At 41.8% G+C, this 21,933-nt stretch overlaps 1 protein-coding gene across 9 annotated transcripts in view; it reads right to left on the bottom strand.

Moving 5' to 3' along the window:
• Positions 1 to 21,933, bottom strand: part of KIF13A (kinesin family member 13A) — a 194,156-nt gene that overhangs the window by 68,458 nt on the left and 103,765 nt on the right. For all 9 annotated transcript variants that reach the window (XM_089776364.1, XM_089776367.1, XM_089776366.1 and 6 more), the window contains 5 exons: positions 20,962 to 21,072; positions 19,324 to 19,458; positions 6,271 to 6,401; positions 4,054 to 4,140; positions 3,786 to 3,952 (listed from right to left, as the gene is read on the bottom strand). In XM_089776364.1, coding sequence (XP_089632490.1) covers positions 3,786 to 3,952; positions 4,054 to 4,140; positions 6,271 to 6,401; positions 19,324 to 19,458; positions 20,962 to 21,072 — 631 coding nt within the window. The remainder of the gene's footprint in view (positions 1 to 3,785; positions 3,953 to 4,053; positions 4,141 to 6,270; positions 6,402 to 19,323; positions 19,459 to 20,961; positions 21,073 to 21,933) is intronic.

The following is a 21,933-nucleotide window of genomic DNA, read 5'->3' as shown; positions in this document are numbered from 1 at the left end:
AGGACAGCAGAGGAGGGTGAGGAGTGGGGGGGGGGGGCAGTAGGCATCAGGGGAGCTGACATGGCAGCAGAGGGAAAAGGTAGAGGTTTAAAAATATTTATTAATAACTTGGGTGGCACATCCAAACAAGCCATATGAACTCAATACTGGTGCACAACACAAAATTCATTTTGCTCATGTGAGGAAACTCTTAGGCTATGTCTACACTGGTTGTTTCTTGCGCAAGTGTTCTTGTGCAAGACCACATCCACTCTTCCATGTGCGAGCTGTGCTTTTGCACAAGAGCATCTGTGGCAGTGTGGACACTCTCTTGCCCAAGAAAGTGCCGATGGCCATTTTAGCCATAGGGCTTTCTTGCTCAAGAAATTCATGTTGCCTATCTACACTGGCCTCTTGCGCAAGAATAGTTGCTCAAAAGGGCTTATTCCTGAGTGGGAGCATCGTAGTTCTTGCGGAAGTCCTGATTTCATACATGAGAACGTTAGTATACTTGCGCAAGAACACACGGCCAGTGCTGTGAGGGAAGCATGCAGGGAACCAGTGCAGGGCTCAGCTGGGCTGAGGTGGATGGGGGAGGGCATACAGAACAGACGGGCAGCTCAGCTGGGCTGTGAGGGGCTGCAGGGAACTGGTGCTGCACTCCCTTGGATTGTGAGGGATGGTTTTGGAGGAAATGCAGGGAACCAGTAGGGGTGGGCAGCTTAGTTCAGTTGCAGGGGATAGAGGTGCAAAGAAGCCTAGTAGGGAAGCGGGGGGGGGGGGGGGGGGGAAGGGGAGGGACCAGGAGCCCTGAAATGACCTCCCCTGGTCCAAAAATTCCTCATCTGGGACCAGTCAGGTCTAGAGGGTGCCAGATCAGGGAGGTCCAACTCCTACCCAAGTCCCCTCCTCGCACCCTCCCTTGTAGCCAGACACCCTACATCCAGCCTGCTTCTGCACCCTACCTACCACCCGGACCTTGTCCCCTTCCGCCCCCCAGCTCCCTCCCAGATCCTGCACCCCATCCCTATCCTGCTCCTTGGCAGCCCTGCCATCCACCACCTGCCTGTCCCAGCACCTTGCCCCAGCACCCTGCCACCTGAGCCAGCATCCTTCCACCCAGCAGCACCCTCTCGCCAGCCCCAGCACCCACTAGCACTCTGTCCCCTACCCCCACCAGCACATTTGGGACCACATTAGCGATGCTTGAGGTTTTTTGGGGGAGCTTTTTGTTTTGTTTTTTTGCATCTCACTTGTGGCCCCAACAGACTTTTCTGTGGGTCAGTGACCTTTGACTCAAAACAGGTTCCTCACCCCTCTCATATATAAAGACAACGCTAAAACCTTTTGAGTTTGACATAATATTTTATTTAAAAATGAAGCCAGGCCAACAAGCCCCCAATTGGGACCAAACTCCCATTTCACTGCAGCATCATAACACTCCTGCACCACCTGACCCCAAATCTGAGCCTATCATACACTGGAACCCCCTGTCCTGAGCCTCTTACATCCCCAAACCCTCAGTCTTCTGCCACAACATTCCTCCACCATCCACACATCACAAATGTGTGTCCTGAGCCCATCATACTCACAACCTTCTTGCCCTGAGTCCCTCATATATCCAGCCCAAACTCCTGCACCCTCACAGGCACAAGCCCTGGCTTGCTCAGCACCCCAACCTTCCACCTGAACCCAACACTCCCCAGCCTACAGCCCCCTCCCTGAGTCAACAGCCCCTTCTCCTGCATCCAAATTCCCTCCCAGAGCTTCTGCTTCTCACCGCTTCCCACACCCAAATCCCTCATTCCCACCCCGCACCTCACTCTCACTAGGTTGAGACAGGTATAAGGGCTGGGGATGGCAAGTGATGGAGAGGAGGGGAACAGAGCGGATGAGGCCTCACAGAAGGGAGATGGGGGGCTGTCTTGGGGAAGGAATGTGATTTTCATGAATTGGTGGGTCCCTCTCTCCTCCCCTGCCCCCCCTTTTTTTTTGCTTGACAAACCTAGGGGTTCCTTGAAATTCTGAAAAGCTGAAAAGGGTTCCTTGGCCAAATAAAATTGGGAAACACTGCCCTATAACAATGACAATAAAATGCTTAAGACTGATGTATACAAGCCCTCCTCTAAACAAAGATACACATTGAATTTAACTGAGTGTTCCAGTTTGTTAAAATGGCCTATAAATTCTATAACATCCCCTCCCAAAGCTGAAACTATTTTAAACACAACAGGAAACAAGTAACCCGACCATGTCACTTATTTTACCAGTAAAATCTACATAAAAATAAAAAGCAGACTTGTTTACTGTATTCCAATGCTTATCTGCCATGATTTGAAAAAGGCAAATGAATGTGTTGACAGAAAAAAAAATTTGGGTGGCAGAGGAATTTTACAAAAATAAAAAACACCCAACTCCCAGTGTTTGCTTTATGTCTGAAATCAAAGTAACAAAATCACATTCATAACAATAACATACAGATAAGAGAAAGCAACCACAAAATTAAATTCTACTTCATAAGGATCATACTGAAGATATGGAAAATGTAATCTACTATCTTTAAATGTTTAAGCAACGGGTTTTTTCCCCTCCACCTACAGATTGCTTTTTAATTTTTTTTTAAGTGAAGGAATAAATGGCAGTGAAGAAAAACATCTGGAATTAACTTTTAATAAATAAAAATGACATTTCTGTGCTGAGAATTATATAGATTCTACAGAGACATTTATAACAGAATGTTTACATTCCTTGTAATGTTCAACAACTGACAGTTTCTTTGAAACACAATCTGTCAGATTTGCCCAGGCCTTACAGCTGAACCCTGTGGCAAGTTACATTAGCCATGGAGATGATAAATCAGGGATTTTCACAACTACACCATTTTTCAGGTTTTTTTTAACTGACTTATTTAATGTAAAGCAGCAATGCATGCATATGGAGGGAGATTGGAAGGATCAGTACTCCTCTTGAACCATTTTTGTGAGCTAACATTTGTTGTGCATTAGTGAGTAGAGGGGTTTTATAAACAGCTAAAGTCTACAATGTCCTTGATCAAAAATACAGAAAACACAATAGATTAGGACAAAAGTAGTCAGACCAGATTCAAACAAGCCAAATTAACTAAAATATAAGGATGTTTCTCATATTTACAAATGTCAAAGCAAATTACCTAGAGAAAGATCTTACTGTTCTATCATGTGAAATACAAATACTATAGTACAAAGAGGCATTCTTTAACAGATTTTAGTAAGTGAGGATTGCAAAAAACACTGTGAAGTGAAAAACAACCTAAGAATGAGGTCTAATTTACCAAAATGTCTGTTCTGGTTTAACTACTGTCTTGTTAACAATGTTATGGCATCATCAACAGTATTTGATGGAAAAGAAAGGATGAAATTGCCATAAAATACACTTCAAAGTTAAATTTATAGCATCCTTTCACCTTTACACATAATAGTGGTCTGACCTATAAAGGATTTAGAAAAGGATTAGACATTTAAATGACCATCATTCACAGTTACATTAAACAGGATAATAATGTGGAAAGAATAAAAACCCAGGTGCTTCAGCTAACCATGGACTGATAGAATCAGAAAGAAATTCAGCCTAATGGCCGTTTATTCAATAATTATCCAGGGCTGCATTTCTTGCATCTATCTCTAAAGCATACAATATTGGCCTCCACCAGAGACGATGGATCACTGGTTTGCTACAGCAATTCCTAAATTCATGTATCTGAGATTTTTTTTTTTTTTAACTGGACCCAAACAACCTTTGCGGATCATCTGATTTCACCATTCTCTTACCATTACTATTCAGTGTTTTCATTATAACTTCCATTTGTGCAAATTCGTAGTTGTAATCTGGTTCAGAAGAAGCTTCACTAGCTACATCCAGATCATGTTCGGCTAACATGGTTTCTTTTTCAAAGTCTTTCAACCAATCTCGTCGCTTCCTCTTTGGCAGATTGATTCTATTTAAAAAATTAAAAGAGACTTAAGATTTTAAAAACAGTGAAAATAGATAAGCAAGCAAGGTGCAAGAGTGGAAGGAAACAAAGAAATATAAAATTACCTAAAGAAGTGGTTGTTTCCCCATAGGATTCTATCTCCATGCCACAGCTGAGTGTCAGAGCATACCAGTGTGCCATTTACACAGGATCTATAAGAACAATAAGATCACTTTGGTGAGAACAGAAATGATATATGGAAAATATCTTCATGTTTATCTAGTCTATTTACCCCACTTACAAAGTTCTTATTAAAGTGTAAATGTGAAAGATTAATAAAGACAGACCTATTACCACTGCCTTTGAAAAACTGCTGCAGTTGCTACTCTGCAATATAAACAGTAGGGGGAGAGGGCTTCCAATTTATTTCATAGTTTGTGGTTTTAAAAAAGCTGCATGCATATTCCAGAAACTGGGTCACAGACTGTTCCTTGTAAACAGGTTGTGAACCTAGTTACAGTCAAACTCTATTAGAAAAAGCTCATGTATAGTTATTTTGTCATTTCTAAAGAAATCACCGAGAAACAGGTTTATCTAGCAGATGGCAAATATTGCTAATACATGCTATAGCTATTATATAATGTATTTATAAATATCCCTTTGATCACTGAATTTCATTCTTTTGATAAATTGGGCTTCTATTCAGTCTAAAGTTTCTATTTTTGAGAAATTTTCAAAAACAGCATTTGCATCTAGGGTCCTCTGAATTTAAGCTTTATTTATAAAGAAGTGAAATGGAACTGTTCGGTTCTTATTTCTTTGGCTCAAAGCAGAAAAAAATATATATTAAATAGCATTTCCCGCCAATATAATGTCCTAGAGGAAATATAATATTATCCCTTCAAATGCAGCATTATTAATTCAGGTTTATATCACAAATACTTTGAGTATCAAATATGAAATAATTCATTGTTTAAATTGTAACTCTCGTAACAAAGTTCATGACAATATAAATATCACAGAAATAAATATTTAAGCATTTATAATCAGTCACAAACAAAACAAAACTTTGTTATATGTTTTACTCCTCTGCCCTTACAAGTCAAAACGACTAACTCCCTATACTGCAACTCTGCCACCGTAAGTCTGAATACCATCTATTTGGAATTTTGTAATTTACATGATTAGTTTGCAGTACTGAGACATACATGCTAACACAGGGGTCTGCTACCTATGGCTCAGTATGGAACTAAATATTGCTCTTTTGTCATTCCCAAGATACATACAACTTTTTAAATTAAAATTCAAAATTAATTCAAAATTTTAAAAAACCATAATTATTCATGTAGCTTGAATGTGTGCATGAACTTGAATTTGACCAGTTATGATGTAACTGGTTATGATGTAAACTTCAAAGAAATGTGTGAAAAGATGCACCAGCAGAAGGCCCATTAAATAAAGTCTGTGAGTACAAGGTTTCTTTTATGCTATTATTAATCATGTCAATTAATAATATTAAGTTGTATATTTTCAGTCATGAAAATGGGCGCACTCATACTGCTTTTTGTTGACCACTTGTTCTGAATTTTGATGTAGTTTTGTTCTTTGGTTTCAAAAGGCTGCCCATCCGTGTGTTAATATGTAATTTACAAAGACCAAAGTGAAAAGAGAGTTTGGAAAAATAAGAGTCTCTCTCAATCTTCTGTTTACCATGTAATGCCTATATCTATGAAATTAATTACACATTAAGATCACAGGAAGCATATTTGTGTGAAATTATAATACATGCCTCAAGTGATGTTACAAGGTTGAATAGCTTCAAATACTAGCAAAGAAGAAACAATGCCTATATAAATGGAATGTTCCTGTAACTCTAAAAGAGAAATGAGAGAGGAAAGGGCCTGGATTCATACATTTATATTTTACTGGACATTACTATAATTGGGGCCTTCAGGTGAAATTCATCTGTTCTATGAAACCTGAGAAAGTAAATTCACAGAGGTAGAATTTATCCATTCAAACAACCGATAAGACAGCTAGTCCATCCCTGAGGTTAGAACAGCAGCAACTACACAGCTCTACCATCCTGCCTATTCCACAGAATTTATGTAAACAATTCCATCCTTGTTCCCAAGACCCCTTGATAATAGTTTATCCAGAACCAGCATGGAGACTTCCTTTTTGGCATGGAAGTGTCTTAAGTTTCCTGTGACATCACTAGAATTGGAACTGGCTGTTGACCAGAGCACACCATATTTGTGACACAGTAAAATAAACATGCATACATCTTTCAGTAATGAGAAGAAAACATTGCACAGGGCAGGTGTGCTGAACTTCCTTACCTTGCATTTTCTTTTGGTGTGAGAGAAACTTCCCCATCTGATGAAATGTCAATCTCACAGTGCTCTGGTTGGATCCCTATACCAAAGAGTTGTATATCCTGAGAGGTATCTGCACCAACTCTGGTGTGATCCTGATTCACAGGTTATTAATAAAACATCAATGAAAATCATGCAAACTTTTTATATAAAACTTATCAGATATAACTTACAACAAAAATATTAACACAACAAGAACGGAAAATGCATAACCACAACTCTGAAATCCTAGAATACTCAAGGAGCTGATAGAGGAGGTATCTGAGCCTTTAGTTATCATCTCTGAAAAATCATGGAAGTTGGGAGAGATTCCAGAAGACTGGAAAAGGGCAAATATAGTGCCCATCTATAAAAAGGGAAATAAGAACAACCCAGGGAACTACAGACCAGTCAATTTAACTTCTGTGCCAGGAAAGATAATGGAGCAGGTAATTAAGGAATTCATCTGCAAACACCTGGAAGATAATAAGGTGATAGGTAACAGCCAGAATGGATTTGTAAAAAACAAATCATGTCAAACCAATCTGATAGTTTTCTTTGATAGGATAACAAGTCTAATGGATAAGGGAGAAGCGGTGGACGTGGTATACCTAGACTTCAGTAAGGCATTTGGTACAGTCATGCGTGACCTTCTTATCAATAAACTAGGCAAATACAACTTAGATGGGGCTACTAAAAGATGGGTGCATAACTGGCTAGATAGCCATTCTCAGAGAGTAGTTATTAACGGTTCACAATCTTGCTGGAAGGGCATAACAAGCGGGGTTCCACAGAAGTCTGTTTAGGGACCGGTTCTGTTGAATATTTTCATCAACTATTTAGATATTGGCATAGAGTAGTGTTTCCAAAACTATGGGAAAAAAATACCGGGCCTCAGCGAGGCTGCCAGGGTGTACCGGGCTCCCGGATTGCCTGTGCAGTGCCGGGTTCCCCAAGCCCTCAGCCAGGCAGGGCGGATGCAGTCGTATGTTTCAGGCTCCCAGCAGACGCATAGTGAGGGTTATCAGGTGAGCTCTTATTGCTGGCTGGGGAGGGGGGGTTGGATATGGGCCCCAGGGAAGCAGGGTCTGGGCAGTGGAGCTGCCCGGGGGAGATAGGGAGGGGAAACCAGCTGGCGGAAGCAGGGCTGGCTGGCGGGGGGGGGGGGGGGAGCTGAGGCAGAGACCGGCTGGAGGAAGTAGGGCTGGCCGGGGGGGGGGGGGGGGGGGGGGAGGGGGGGGGGAGCTGGCCAGGGGAGATTGCAGGGGGGGCAGTGAGGCTGGCTGGGGAACCGGCCGGCGGAAGCAGGGCTGGCGGGAGCAGCAGGGCTTCCCAGGAGAGATCGGGAGAGAATCGGCTGGCGGGGACAGCGGGCAGGGGCAGATTACTATTTTGCGGGGCCCAGGGCAGCACAATTTCGTGGGGCCCCCCTTTGACACAGCGCATGCGCGGTTGTGCAACGGCGCATGCGTGGGGCTTCTTGAAGCGCGGGGCTCGGGGAGGCCGCCCCGCTCGCCCTGCCCTATATCCACCTCCGACAGCGGGGCTGGTGAAGGGTGGGCGGGGGGGAAGGTGGGGAAAAAGAATTGGCCAGCGGGGAGCATGACAGTTCAGGGCGCATGCAGATCCTGAATAAAAATTTTAAAGCAGTGCCTTTTAAATATCCCCACTGCTGACAGTGAGGTTTAAAGGCACTACAATGGGTCAGAATGGAGAGAACCTGGTGCATTCACCATCCGGAATGAGAATATGGATAAAAAATTCCAAATATGATGTCAGCTTTCTGAAAATAAATGAGCCCCTTTTAAATACACGATGTGGTGGTGCAGGGTTTTATTGGATTACAGTCCATTTTTCCAATCCATATTCCCTTAACTTGCTAGTAAGAATATTGTGGGTGGCCATATCAAAAGCTTTGCATATTTGTCATTTGCTTAATTAATATGCAGATATACAAATGAATGTTACCGGTCCTCCGAAATCTCGTGAATGGATTTACTGGTCCCCATGTCAAAAAGTTTGGGAACCCCTGGCATAGAGTACACTTATTAAGTTTGCAGATGATACCAAGCTGGGAGGGGTTGAAACTGCTTTGGAGGATAGGGTCATAATTCAAAATGATCTGGAGAAACTAAAGAAATGGTCTGAGGTAAATTAGATTAAGTTTAATAAAGACAAATGAAAAATACTGCACTTAGGAAGGAACAATCCGCTTCACACATACAAAATGGGAAGTGACTATCTAGGAAGGAGTACTGCAGAAAGGGATTTAGGGTCCTGGGCAGGGCCCTCCTTGAAATTGCTGATGGAGTCCCACAATTTGAAGTTGTACCTGCCTAAGAGGGCCTGAGTTAGACATTTGAAATTGCAGGCTAGATGACAAATAAGTTTTCCTGCCAAACAAGTCCAGCTCTTTGTTATCTATTTTTTGGTGTGCCAGTTACCTGGCCCTGCCTGTCATTTTCATTTATGGCTGACACAACGAAGGACTCCCCAGGCGATGGGTATACAGGTATTCAAATCTCTTTGCCAGGAAACAGTTCTTCTTTTCCACCTTCTCGGAAGTAGGCAGAATGGTAGAGGGGGTCTGCCACAAAGGCTTATCTATTTTTAGGTACCCTGGTTGGATGGGCAACACAACCTGGGCTACAGTGGTGACATTAAAAGAGGTCAGACTCCTCTGCTAGCTCCTAGATGTCCAAATTCAGTTTGGCAGCTACCTTTTTGAGCAGGGCCTAGTGCTCATTATGGTCATCGGGGCCTGGCAGATAAGTTGCTGAAATAAAGATGGGATTGGCTATATAGCAATCCCATAGCTTTCATAGAATCATAGAATCATAGAATAATAGGACTGGAAGGGACCTCGAGAGGTCATCGAGTCCAGCTCCCCGCCCTCAAGGCAGGATCAAGCTCCGTCTACACCATCCCTGACAGATGTCTATCTAACCTGTTCTTAAATATCTCCAGAGAGGGAGATTCCACCACCTCCCTTGGCAATTTATTCCAATATTTGACCACCCTGACAGTTAGGAATTTTTTCCTAATGTCCAATCTAAACCTCCCCTGCTGCACTTTAAGCCCATTACTCCTTGTCCTGTCCTCAGAAACCAAGAGGAACAAATTTTCTCCTTCCTCCTTGTGACACCCTTTTAGATATTTGAAAACCGCTATCATGTCCCCCCTTAATCTTCTTTTTTCCAAACTAAACAAGCCCAGTTCATGAAGCCTGGCTTCATAGGTCATGTTCTCTAAACCTTTAATCATTCTTGTCGCTCTTCTCTGTACCCTTTCCAATTTCTCCACATCTTTCTTGAAATGTGGCGCCCAGAACTGGACACAGTACTCCAGCTGAGGCCTAACTAGTGCAGAGTAGAGCGGCAGAATGACTTCACGAGTTTTGCTTACAACACACCTGTTGATACAACCTAGAATCATATTTGCTTTTTTTGCAACAGCATCACACTGTTGGCTCATATTCAACTTGTGGTCCACTATGACCCCTAGATCCCTTTCCGCCATGCTCCTTCCTAGACAGTCGCTTCCCATCTTGTATGTATGGAACTGATTGTTCCTTCCTAAGTGGAGCACTTTGCATTTCTCTTTATTAAACCTCATCCTGTTTACCTCTGACCATTTCTCTAACTTGCTAAGGTCATTTTGAATTATGTCCCTATCCTCCAAAGAAGTTGCAACCCCACCCAGTTTGGTATCAACACAACACTTTGCTTCTACACAAACAGAAGAGAATCTTCTCCTCCCCCTCATTCTCCTGTCAGTTGATGTAGAACATAGAGGCTACTTTGCCTATTGTGATTTTAATGGAATTGTCCCAGATTAATGGAAGGAAGTGAAATCAAGCAATTCTGATTGCCTGGGAGTGTAATGGTGCTCCTTAGGCAGACTATTTGCCTTTAATGGTGTATATCCTTAAATTCCCTCCCCCGCACACAAACACCTGCGATATATCTGCCATTATGGTGATATTTGGGGAGGACTGGTTAATGAGACACTTGCACAAACACTGCCTGAGTCCTTCCACAAATTGATAGAGTCTCTGACACCAATTTGTTCAGGCTTATTTATTTGGAGATATAAATTGAGCCACACCTAGAAAAGCACAGCATAATCTGGCACGTCATGTCAAAAAGGTACAAAACCTTCCAATAGCTGAAGGAAATGTCTTGCTGGCAACTGCAGACTGACCTAATTTTTTAAAATGTGGCTTGTTAATGTTATGCTAATGTCCACGGGATGGTAAACTCTGATACTGCATCTGAAGAACCCCCTTTGATTTATATCCTTTACATGAGGCTCAAAGTGGATTTCTCAATGTTGAGCTGAAGACCTAGCCTGAGCAACAGAGACACTGACAACTTTATGAGAGACAAAACCTTGTTATAAGACATACCCTCAAGAAGTCAATTACTCAGACTCATAGACTTTAAGGTCAGAAGGGACCATTATGATCATCTAGTCTAACCCCCTGTACAATGCAGGCCACAGAATCTCACCCACCCTCTCCTAGAATAATCCTCTCACCTATATTTCAGATATTGAAGTCCTCAAATGGTTTAAGGACGCCCAGATGCAGAGAATCCTCCAGCAAGTGATCTGTGCCCCATGCTACAGAGGAAGGTGAAAAACCTCCAGGGCCTCTGCCAATCTACCCTGGAAGAAAATTCCTTCCCGACTCCAAATATGGCGATCAGCTGAAGCCTGAGCATGTGGGCAAGATTCACCAGCCAGACACCCAGGAAAAGTTCTCTATAGTAACTCCTATCATCTCACCATTGGCCTATTTACCACTGACAGTGAAAGGTCAATTAGATGCCAAGATCATATTATCCCATCAAACCATCCCCTTCATAAACCCCTCTAGCTTAATCTTGAAGCCAGATAGGTCTTTTGCTCCCACTACTTCCCTTGGAAGGCTGTTCCAGAACTTCACTCCTCTAATGGTTAGAAACTTTCATCTAATATTGAGTCTAAACTTCCTAATAGCCAGTTTATATCCATTTGTTCTTGTGTCCACATTGGTATTAAGCTTAAATAATTCCTCTCCCTCCCTGGTATTTATCCCTCTAATATATTTAAAGAGAGCAATCATGTCTCCCCTCAGCCTTCTTTTGGTTAATGTAAACAAGCCAAGCTCCTTAAGTCTCCTTTCATATGGCAGGTTTTCCATTCCTCGGATCATCCTAGTGGCCCTTCTTTGTACCTGTTCCAGTTTGAATTCATCCTTCTTAAACGTGGGAGACCAGAACTGCACACAGTATTCCAAATGAGGTCTCACCAATGCCTTATATAACGGCACTAACACCTCCTTATCCCTACTGGAAATACCTCGCCTAATGCATCCCACGACCGTATTAGCCTTTTTCATGGCCATGTCACATTGGCGGCTCTCAGTCATCCTGTGATCAATCAGGACTCCGAGGTCCTTCTCTTCTTCCGTTACTTCCAACTGATGTGTCCCCAGCTTATTACTAAAATTCCTGTTATTAATCCCTAAATGCATAACCTTATACTTCTCACTATTAAATTTCATCCTATTGCTATCACTCTAATTTACAAGATAATCCAGATCTTCCTGTATGATATCCCAATCCTTTTCTGAATTGGCAATACCTCCCAACTTCGTGTCATCCGCAAATTTTATTAGCACACTCCCACTTTTGGTGCCAAGGTCCCTAAAATATGGTAGATGGTCTTCAACGCAGCTCAAACCACTGTGAAAGGGTACAGGTTCATCCCTTTCACCAAATATGTCAAGTGGAAGGTCCTGACATTGGTCAAAGGAATCCTGCACTGAAATCACTTCAGAAGTGAATTCCTCATCTAATGGAGGAGCGCTACCAATCTCAGAGACTGTTAGAGAACAAACTGTACCAACGAAAGTACTGATTTTGGTGACCATGTCAATCTCTGTACCAACACACATTGGTTGGCTAGCACTAGCAGGAGAGTCTCTGACTCCTATGACATAACTCTCTGGAGTATCTAAATTCCTGTGATACTGGGTGGGTTCGAGTTGGCATGGGGAAAAGTTCCACAGTGAGCACCAAGAACAGAAACTATGTACGGGACAGTTTTGTCCAATGGAGATTGAAGGTACTGAAGAAGATGGTTGCTTAAGAAGAACCAAGATAACATGAGAAGTGTGACACCTCTTTGGCACCACTGGCATCTTGGTGGTTAGCTTAGATATGGAAAGGGCTGTAGTTACTGCCCTTTTAGAAGTAGAATGCTTAGACTTCTATTGCTGAACGGTCTTGGTTCAGCAAAATGGAGGATGAGCTTGATACCAAGGTATGTTTGGAGCCTTTAGTCTTAGAGGATCTCAAATCACCTGACACAGGGTTGGTACCAGCAGAGCCTGGAACCTCAGTGATAGCTATATAGAGAGGTGAAGGCTCCAGTGGGGTCCTATGTTCATGAGACTGAGGCTCTCTCTCAGGGTACGTCTAGACTACATGCCTCTGGCGACAGAGGCATGTAGATTAGACTACCCGGCATAGGACAATGAAGCGGCGATTTAAATAATCGCCACTTCATTTAAATTTACATGGCTGCCGCGCTGAGCCGATCAGCTGTTTGTCGGCTCAGCGCGGTAGTCTGGACGCGCTGCGGTCGACATCAAAGGCATTTGTCGACTTCCCAGGTATGCCGATGATGCCTTTGATGTCGACCGCGGCGCGTCCAGACTACTGCGCTGAGCCGACAAACAGCTGATCGGCTCAGCGCGGCAGCCATGTAAATTTAAATGAAGCGGCAATTATTTAAATCGCCGCTTCACTGTCCTATGCCGGGTAGTCTAATCTACATGCCTCTGTCTCCAGAGGCATGTAGTCTAGACATACCCAAAATGAATTCTTTATAAGAAGACGAGTCCTCTTCTTATGGGTCTCTCTGAGCAATATGAAGACATTGGTGGAGCTTATGCTCACTCAGAGGCAGATATGCAGCAGGCTGTCTCTTGGCCTGGAGCCAAGCCTGACAGAGAGAATGTTTCATCATTAAGAGCTTAAGCTTTCTCTCTCAATTCTTCCTAGCTGCACTTTTAAATACTAAGCAGATGCTTCTGAGTGAAATGCATTTCCTCTGAGCAACAGATATATCAAGAATGCCCATGGTTGCATTGGAGAGCTTTCTGGCAAGTGAGGCAACGTTTGAAAACCTGGCTTATGGGGATCTTGAAACTAAAAAAATCTTGATGAGGAAGGGGTTATCAACAAACTCCTCTACTAAATGATCAGGTAGAAGACAAAATTAAAGAAAAAAAGATAACCAGAGACAGGGAAAAAAACCTGAACAATATATGCCGGTACATTAAATGCTCCATCTCATGCTGAGGCAGTTGAGAATATACTGAAAGTGGTTCACCTGCTCATCCTAAATATCCTCGGTACAGGGCACAAGGACATGTAGAATACATGCGTAACCTGAAGAGGCACTGCTGCAAAAATCTCTGATCCAAGGTACATGGGGTGTACACACACCTAAAGTGGAGGACCGACATGCCAATACCTAACTACACAGCAGATGTCAATGGAAGCTCTGTGGATAAAAGTAGAGCTGGAAAGAACCTTGTATATAATTTAGTCCAGTGTTTCTCAATTCTTTTTGATACCAAGGACCAGCTTGCTGTCTTCCTCAACTGTGTCAGGGACCTCAGGGACTGGCCATTGAGATGAATTAGTCTAGTCGTCTCCCTAGAATATTCCAGAAGCTTGTGCATAATAGGTTTCTCTCCCCACAATTTTAACACAGATAAGCCCCCTGCAACTTCCCTAGGGAGACACCATAATTCCAAGGGTCATACACCTCACTAAAGATAACATTAGAAGGGTGAAACATTTTAGTGTGTTTATACTTATTTCTTTATATTTAAACAGTACAATACAAACATCTCTTACCCTACTATTAAACATTTATCTAAAACAGAAACTATTATGCAGATAATAATAGTGACCTCTCTTGTGATGCATTCTAAAATATGTTGACAAAAGCACTATGTAAGAGCTAGGTCCTGCTACAATGAACCCTATTGTCTCTGTCATTCACTTCGGAGGATACATGTATTATCAGAACACACCTTATCTATGCTGATATATTAGAAGATTTGTATTCATTGTTTCCTCTGGGAAATAAAAAGTATCTCTAGTAACCAGAATGCATAGAAGTTAGTGCCACGAAGGAAAAATGTTAGGAAAATGTATTACTCTGATGTTTAAAAGCTTTACTGCATTACAGTTAGTTTTAACTCAGAGTGAATACCAAAAATGGCCCTTGTATACAGATTAGTCCAACTTCTTGTATTTTAAATGTTTATCATGTAATATTTTACTTGGTATAAGGACATTAAGAGCTACACCATGTTTTTCTGTAATCTGAAACTGAAGTTTAAAATAAATTTGCTCACACATGTATCAGAATTATACCTGCTCATTTTAGTGAACAAAAGTATGTTTTACTGCCTTTAGCCAACATAACTAAAAAGGAAGCAACCTATATTCTATTTCTTCTTCAGCAGCAACACAGCTGCTTACTAAGGGAGAGAGTCCATCATCCTTACATGTACTGAATCCTACATTACTCTACAGTCAAGGGGACAACTTAGGAAGGACAGTACTACATAGTGTGAATTAGAGTAATGGAATCCAGCCCCAAGTTTCAATCAGTTACATAGTGCAAATCTACTGAAGACAATGGAGTGGCAGAGGTATAACTGGGGGCTTAATTTGGCCTACAAAGTATTTATTAGAGGTTAAAATGCATAGGGAAAGGACCCCAGCTTAGCTCTCTACACACATATGATGTGTATAGCTCTCTCTAAGCTACGCGCCTGCATGTCTGTGCATAAAAAATTTTAGGCCCGCCTACCACATTTGCAGAGCTGTGCAGCAGCACTCACCGCTCACTTTCCTGCTGGAAGATGAGTGGTGGTGGTAGGTTCTGGCAAAGCCGCATGGAAGTGGCTGCCCTGGTCCTCTTTATGCTCTGGCTGGATCCGGGGCACAGTGAGGTTGTCCCTCTGGGGCAGTCTGAGGGAAAGTCAGTCTTCTCATAGTCTGAATCTGGCATGTGAAGCATCAGCTCTTCCTTCTCCTCACTCTCTTCTCATGTCTCTAGTTGGCCAGCTTCTCGTTTTTCCTAGTCAATTTCACTATGTAGTGTTCATGCACTAGGACATGACAGCATATTTGGGGATCACAGCACTTTATGGGCTTGTTTCAATCCCTCTTCTATTTGCTCCTCCACACAGACACCCCTCTAAACACCCACGTTGTTGTAGCAGATTCCTCTTGATATTAGCTTTTCTAAAACCCTTTTTAAACGCAACTAATTTGCCTAAAACTAGTTGATAATACTGTATCTTTATCTACTTTTCCTAATACTTAACCTTTTCTTCCCGCCCCCCTTTTCTTTTTTCTTTTTCTCTCTGATTATTCATATACTTGTGGATATATACAGAAGCTCTGGCATACCTAATCAACACCTCCTTCTACCTGATTCCTTGAAGTATTGTTCCCCATTCAGATTTTGTGATGTCAAAATAGTTTCCATTGTGCTGAATGATGATGTCATAAAAATAGATAACAGCAAAACTGAAGGAGATGGGCAGGAGCAGGAAGCTGATTGTGGAGATTTTTACCCATCTACATCTTTGCAATCAACAACGTTGGGGAACAGAGGAAAGGAGATATTACATGGGTCTTGATAGAACATGGGAAAGTTTGCCAAAAGTGAGGGTTTCTGGTGATCTTGCTGATAATAATTGGACACATGCCTGGTTCATGCAAGTATCAGTCTCACCAGCAGCAGAGCTGTTAAATCAAGATTCAGCTTTGTAAAAGTGAAGGTCTAGGCCTGAAACACGTGACTCAGAGATGCAAACTCACAATCTCCAGCACAAAATTAAATACATGAAAATGTGTGTGTGTGTGAAAGAGAGAGATATCAAGTGGTGTGAGTGGGTGTGTATGGAGGCAGACAGATGTATGAAGGAAGTAAACAAGCATGCATACCAAGCAATGCACTGCTCAGGAGAGCAATAGCTAAAGCTTCTTTGATGTTGAAAGTGAAGAAACCCAATGTGTTTTCAGTTGTAGGATTTTGAGTCACATCAGGAATCTTAATATAACTGACACTTCAGTCTGAACAGATTTGTCATTCCCATTGTTTGGCAGACATCTAGCTTCCTTGGCAGTGGAGAATATGGTGATTATTCTTCGGGGGGGATAATGGGGAGAGGAGGAGGAAAGGCTACAGACAAAAGATGGCTGGTGCATTTGGCCTCCTCTGTTAGCACAAATAATGTTTTGCCCAATCCCCCCTTCCACGTCTATGTGCATTTCCAACTTTGCTGATCACTGTAGGCTTGATCCACTTCCCACTGCAGTCCATGAAAATCTTTCCACTGCCTTTCACGGAATATGATTGGACCTAACATTTTTGCTGCATTATCCCCCCCCAAAAAAAAAAATTCTACCCAACCTGTTCTTCCTCCAGGTTATTTAATCATCTCACCATGGCTATGAATTATGTTGTGTCAGATGTGGAGTGGTCCAGCAAGAAGAATGGGTATTTTTATTAACTACTTGCCAATTAAATATCTTGAGAATCAGCTGTCACGGGAAAGGGAATACACATGGAGCCCAGAAACAGGACATTCAAATTGTTTATTACAGCCCAGGCTGGCCACCAGTTCTCTAAGCCCTTTTCCTTGTTAAAACTGTGCACGATCATGCCTAATTAGTGGATGTTGGCATAACACTTTGATAATATGTGATCTGAAGTACTGGATCAGAGGAAGGACATGATGCAGTCTTCTGACCTCAAGAAATTTCTTTGTTTTAGCAAACAACCTTTCTGAGATGCAGTACTGTCATACTCTGGACTTTACATTTTTCCAAGGTCCACTTGGATCAATCTTGCCCTTTGTTACCCCCTGGTTGCCAGTTAAATGCTGCTGCACATTCTTTCCAACATTCACGACAAGTAGGAAAATGATGACACTGGTTGCTAATGTTTGCAGATTTGACCTTATCTCTCTCCTAAACTGTCACACTAATTTCCCTAAATATGTTCATCTTCAAATAACCTTACTTCCTTGACTTAAGTGTAAATCTGGGAAGTCGATTAAGTGAACAGTGTAACGTTATACATTTTAATAGGACACTCCATGCATAAATGACATCATCCAGTAAACTCCATCTGTGTGTTTGTTATTACTCTAGTCATTTCCAAAAAAGAAAAAATTGTGGGAAATGGCAAAATGAAAAAAAATGGACTGTGTACATCTGTCAAGGAATCTATATCGACCTCAATATTGCTACACATGACCTCAATACTGGTACACAAGACATAACTCACTCCACTCACGGACGTAAAATCTTAAGAGGGAACACTGATGGTGTATCCAACAGGAAAAATAAAAAAAAAAACCTAAAACTTCTTAACTGTCAACTGTGGATATCCGATAAAGTCATTGAATGAATTATGGAATCATTTTTCCTGAATATTTGAATGGTTTCTTAGAATTAGCATATGCTAATGGGGTACCATATTAGCTTGCATTAATTTAGTACAGGCAGTCCCCGGGTTACGTACAAGATAGGGACTGTAGGTTTGTTCTTAAGTTGAATTTGTATGTAAGTCGGAACTGGTACATATTGTAGGGGAAACTCTAGCCAAACATTTTTTTTAGTTTTGGATAGCATAGGGAAAGGTTAACTCCCCTCTAATGTTTGTTTTGCTGTCTGTTCCCCTGTTCAGAAGATTTCACATCTATTTCTGTCCCTGTGACAAACTCAGGACTAAAGGAGTAACTCATCAAATACCAAATAGCTCTGCACCATGCTTTGAGCTAATAGCTTTATTTCCACACACCACCCAGGGTTCTAGGAGGAGGGTCCTTTTTTTGCTAACACAATGAGGCCAGCACTTTGTTTGTTTTGGTGGAGTCTTTGTTTGCCCAGGGAGCCCAGCATGTATAGGGGGAGGAGGGGCGGAGGGGCTGCTTTTGTCTGCTGTTCGGCAGCCTGTTGCTCAGGGGAGGGGGCAGCCTGTTGCTGGCAGGGGGGGAGGGGGGAGGCGTGCAGGATGTGAGGCCGGGGGGGGGGGGGGGGGGGAGCGGGCGTGGGGAGGCACTTTTCCTCTGCCCGGCAGCTCTGCGGGATCCCTGTCCCTGTGGCCAGCTGCTGCAGGCAGAGGCCAGTTGGAGCCGGCCAAAGAGGAGGAGAGGGTGGATTCTAGGACCCAGGAGAGCGAGCCCCGGGGACGCTGCTGCACTCTGGGAGCCCGGCATGTATAGAGGGGAGGAGGGGCAGAGAGGCTGCTTTTGTCTGCTGTTCGGCAGCCTGTTGCTGGCAGGGGGGTGGGGGGGGGGCACTTTTCCTCTGCCCGGCAGCTCTGCGGGACCCCAGTCGGAGCCGGCCCGAGGAGGAGGAGGATCCTAGGACCCAGGTGAGCGAGCCCCGGGAATGCTGCTGCGCATGTGCGGGAGTTGCCTCACCCCGTTCGTATCTAGGGATCCGACGTAAGTCGGATCCACGTAAGTCGGGGACTGCCTGTATAGAAAACCAACACTGTGGAGCTAAACAGATCATAGCTTTCAGATTTAATCCCTTCAATCCAATTCTCACTTCATGGGTAAGAAGCACCTGCAAGTGCTGTGCAGGAGTGCTTCACATCAACCTCTTGGGCTAATGGAGTCCAAAGGGCAGTCACATTTAGTCTTCAACTGGAAAAACTGGAGCTGCAACACAGGAATTTACATAACACTTGTACGCACTGAGCCTGGTTCTCCTGTCTCACCATCATGAATCAAGAGTCATCTCACTGAAGTCAATGGAGCTAATGTGCCAGGAAGATACAAGTTCATGTAATTGAAGGGGAAATCAGGACAACTGTATTTTGTTGCAATCAGTCTTATGAGTCCATCATTCTAAATAACCAATTCTTTCAGAAATTAACAACATGATTGGTCTTCAGTATGATTTGTTAAATATGTCAGTGTCCTGATTGAATTCTTACCTTTAAATAATAAACCAAAAGTTCATTGAGGGCAGGGTCTGCATTCAGATTAACCAGGTAACACTTGTCATCCCCGACTTTGATACCAGAGGACTCAAGAGAAATTCCCATGCTCTCTAGCTGCCTTTGCCTTTCCTAAAAGCAAATAAAAAAGTTAAACTTGCATAATATAATTTGCTGAGATAATTATTAAAACAAGTAAATGAAAGCAAAGAATAAAGCTGAACACCAGTCCACATATGGGACACTGATACGAAAAGTATTACATACACTACAGGATTAACTAAAATAAACTATGACCATATCATGTATTCTTTTACTATATTTTACTCTTCTGTGCCATAACCGACTCCTTTAATGTTCACTCGCTTTGAAAACCACTTACTTATGCAAGTAGTCCTACCAACTTCAGTGTGATTGCTCACATGAATAACCACTATGTACCATACGAGTTGTAGAATCAGGCTCTGAATCATCATGTCAACTCTGAGTTTGTCACATTACTTGTAAATACTAGAAAGATAAGCATATTAGCACATCTGCTTTCAGGTATGGGACATGCCATAAAGCTTAGGCTCAAATTTTTATTTTGTTTTTCAAAAGCTACAAAGTGCCTAATAGTAACAAAGTATTTTCCCAGCCAAGGTGTCTTTGTTTCGATCTAAATGTTATTTTGTAGCAGCTGCAACCCAAACATCATAACAGACTCTTAATGCATGAGAACTTGAAAGTGCATTCATTCACTCTCCAACTCAAAAAAATGAATAGCATAAATTATGGAAAATAAATAAGAATCTATAAATTCTGTAAATTCTAGTAAATGGTAATATTGTCTACAAAAGGACACACTGGAAAATTATAGTTAAGAGTGTGAACTTAAAATGGATTATTTAAAACTGTAATAAATCCTTGTGTAGACAGATTCATAACTGAACTGGCCTTAATTTGGGTTATTTTAATTCAGAATTAAGATAAAAGTGAATTAAGGACACTAATTCTGAATCTGTCCATATAGGAGTTTATTGCAATTTAAACAATTCATTTCAAATTCACACCTTCAATTATCTTGGAATAATATTATGAAGTGCTCTTGTATAGACATGCCCTTAGTGACACCAGTCAATTTGTTTTTACAAAATGGTTTATTTTACATTACAGAGCTACTTTATGTTTTAGAGCTGTTTTATAACAGTCCATGTGAATGAATACAATGGTGAAATCCTGGTTCCCTAACTTCAGTGGAAAGGTATGATTTCATCACTCATTATATTCATTTCCATGCTTACTGGTTAACCTTTTGTCTTACAAACTGGCCTATACACGCTGCTATTTGTTTTAAGTACATATAGTGGACTTAAGATATCACTTAAGATAGATCCCATTAAATCTATTCTAATGAAACTGAGTTGAAGCAAATTACACTGTATTCAGGATTTAAGGTTGAATTAAATGATAAAAGAATGAAAAACACATAGAAAGAGAAGTCTCCCCACAGAGGTAAGGATGTAGGAACCAGCAATATCTATAGCCAGATTCTCAGCTACTGTAAGTCAGCAAAGATCCACTGAAGTCTAATAAATTATGCTCATTTACACCAGCTGAGGATCTGGGTCTCACTACTTAAAGTATCTGAACTACCTGTGCAATTTCTTCTGTTTTCCTTAGCTTTTCCTCCCAGGTGACTGTAAGTTCTTTTATCAATTTTTCAGATTCTTCCAATTTTTCCTTCAGCTCTGGTGCTTTCAAGGCCTGAATGTTGAAAAGAGGAAAATTATTAATATTTTCAAATGTCTTCACACATAAAATAACTCTGCTCAAGATGATTTTAGCAAGCAACTGAACACAACATTAACAATCATCAACGGAACCATAACAAGATTTTTCCTTTTTTTCTTGAGATAATTTTACATGTGAAAATAGCATAAATGATGGAAAATAAATCTCAACCTACAAATTCTGTAAATTCTATTCAAGGGTAATATTAGGAAGAGGTGAGATCAATTCCTAATTGAGGTGAAAGAATCAGCTGATAATAATGGGACAATTCTTCAGCTGAGGCAAATCTTGGTAACTCCATCAGTCATTCGAGCTATGCAAATTTATCAAAGCTAAAGATCTGACCCAAAATATTTATGCAAAAACTAGGTGACTATATGTAAACAAAAATATCTATCAAGTTATTCCTTTGTAATTGGATAGTCTCAGTCACCCTATCTGGGTTTATTACTTTCTAAATATTTGGATTAAATGCCTTTGCTAGATTCAGGACATATGTCAAGTTGCTAATGTTTTACTTCTGGATTTGTAGGTGTCCTAAATAGTTCATAAAAATTGAGCACTGAAGATAAAAACTGGGACAGGCTGTGGGTATAAAGCACTATCAGATATGCTCTGGGACTATGAGACACTTCTCACCCTAATCATTGTCAAACATTTAAAAAGTTAACCAAATAATTAAAATATGTTATTTAAATAGTTAACCAATTAAAGGGCTAAGGCTGATTCCTCTGGCCAGTGTGGCTGGGTCTGGGTCTGCTCTGGCCAGGTGGTGCTACCCTGTCTGGGCTTGCTCTGTCCAGTGCAGAGCCACTGAGGCCAGTTGCAATTAAT

This window comes from Pelodiscus sinensis, chromosome 2 (genome assembly GCF_052426305.1).
Source record: "Pelodiscus sinensis isolate ZL-2025 chromosome 2, ASM5242630v1, whole genome shotgun sequence".
In the NCBI taxonomy this organism is placed as follows: domain Eukaryota; kingdom Metazoa; phylum Chordata; order Testudines; family Trionychidae; genus Pelodiscus; species Pelodiscus sinensis.
The sequence above is the reverse complement of the archived record's forward strand: the minus strand, read 5'-3'. Positions and strand labels throughout refer to the sequence as shown.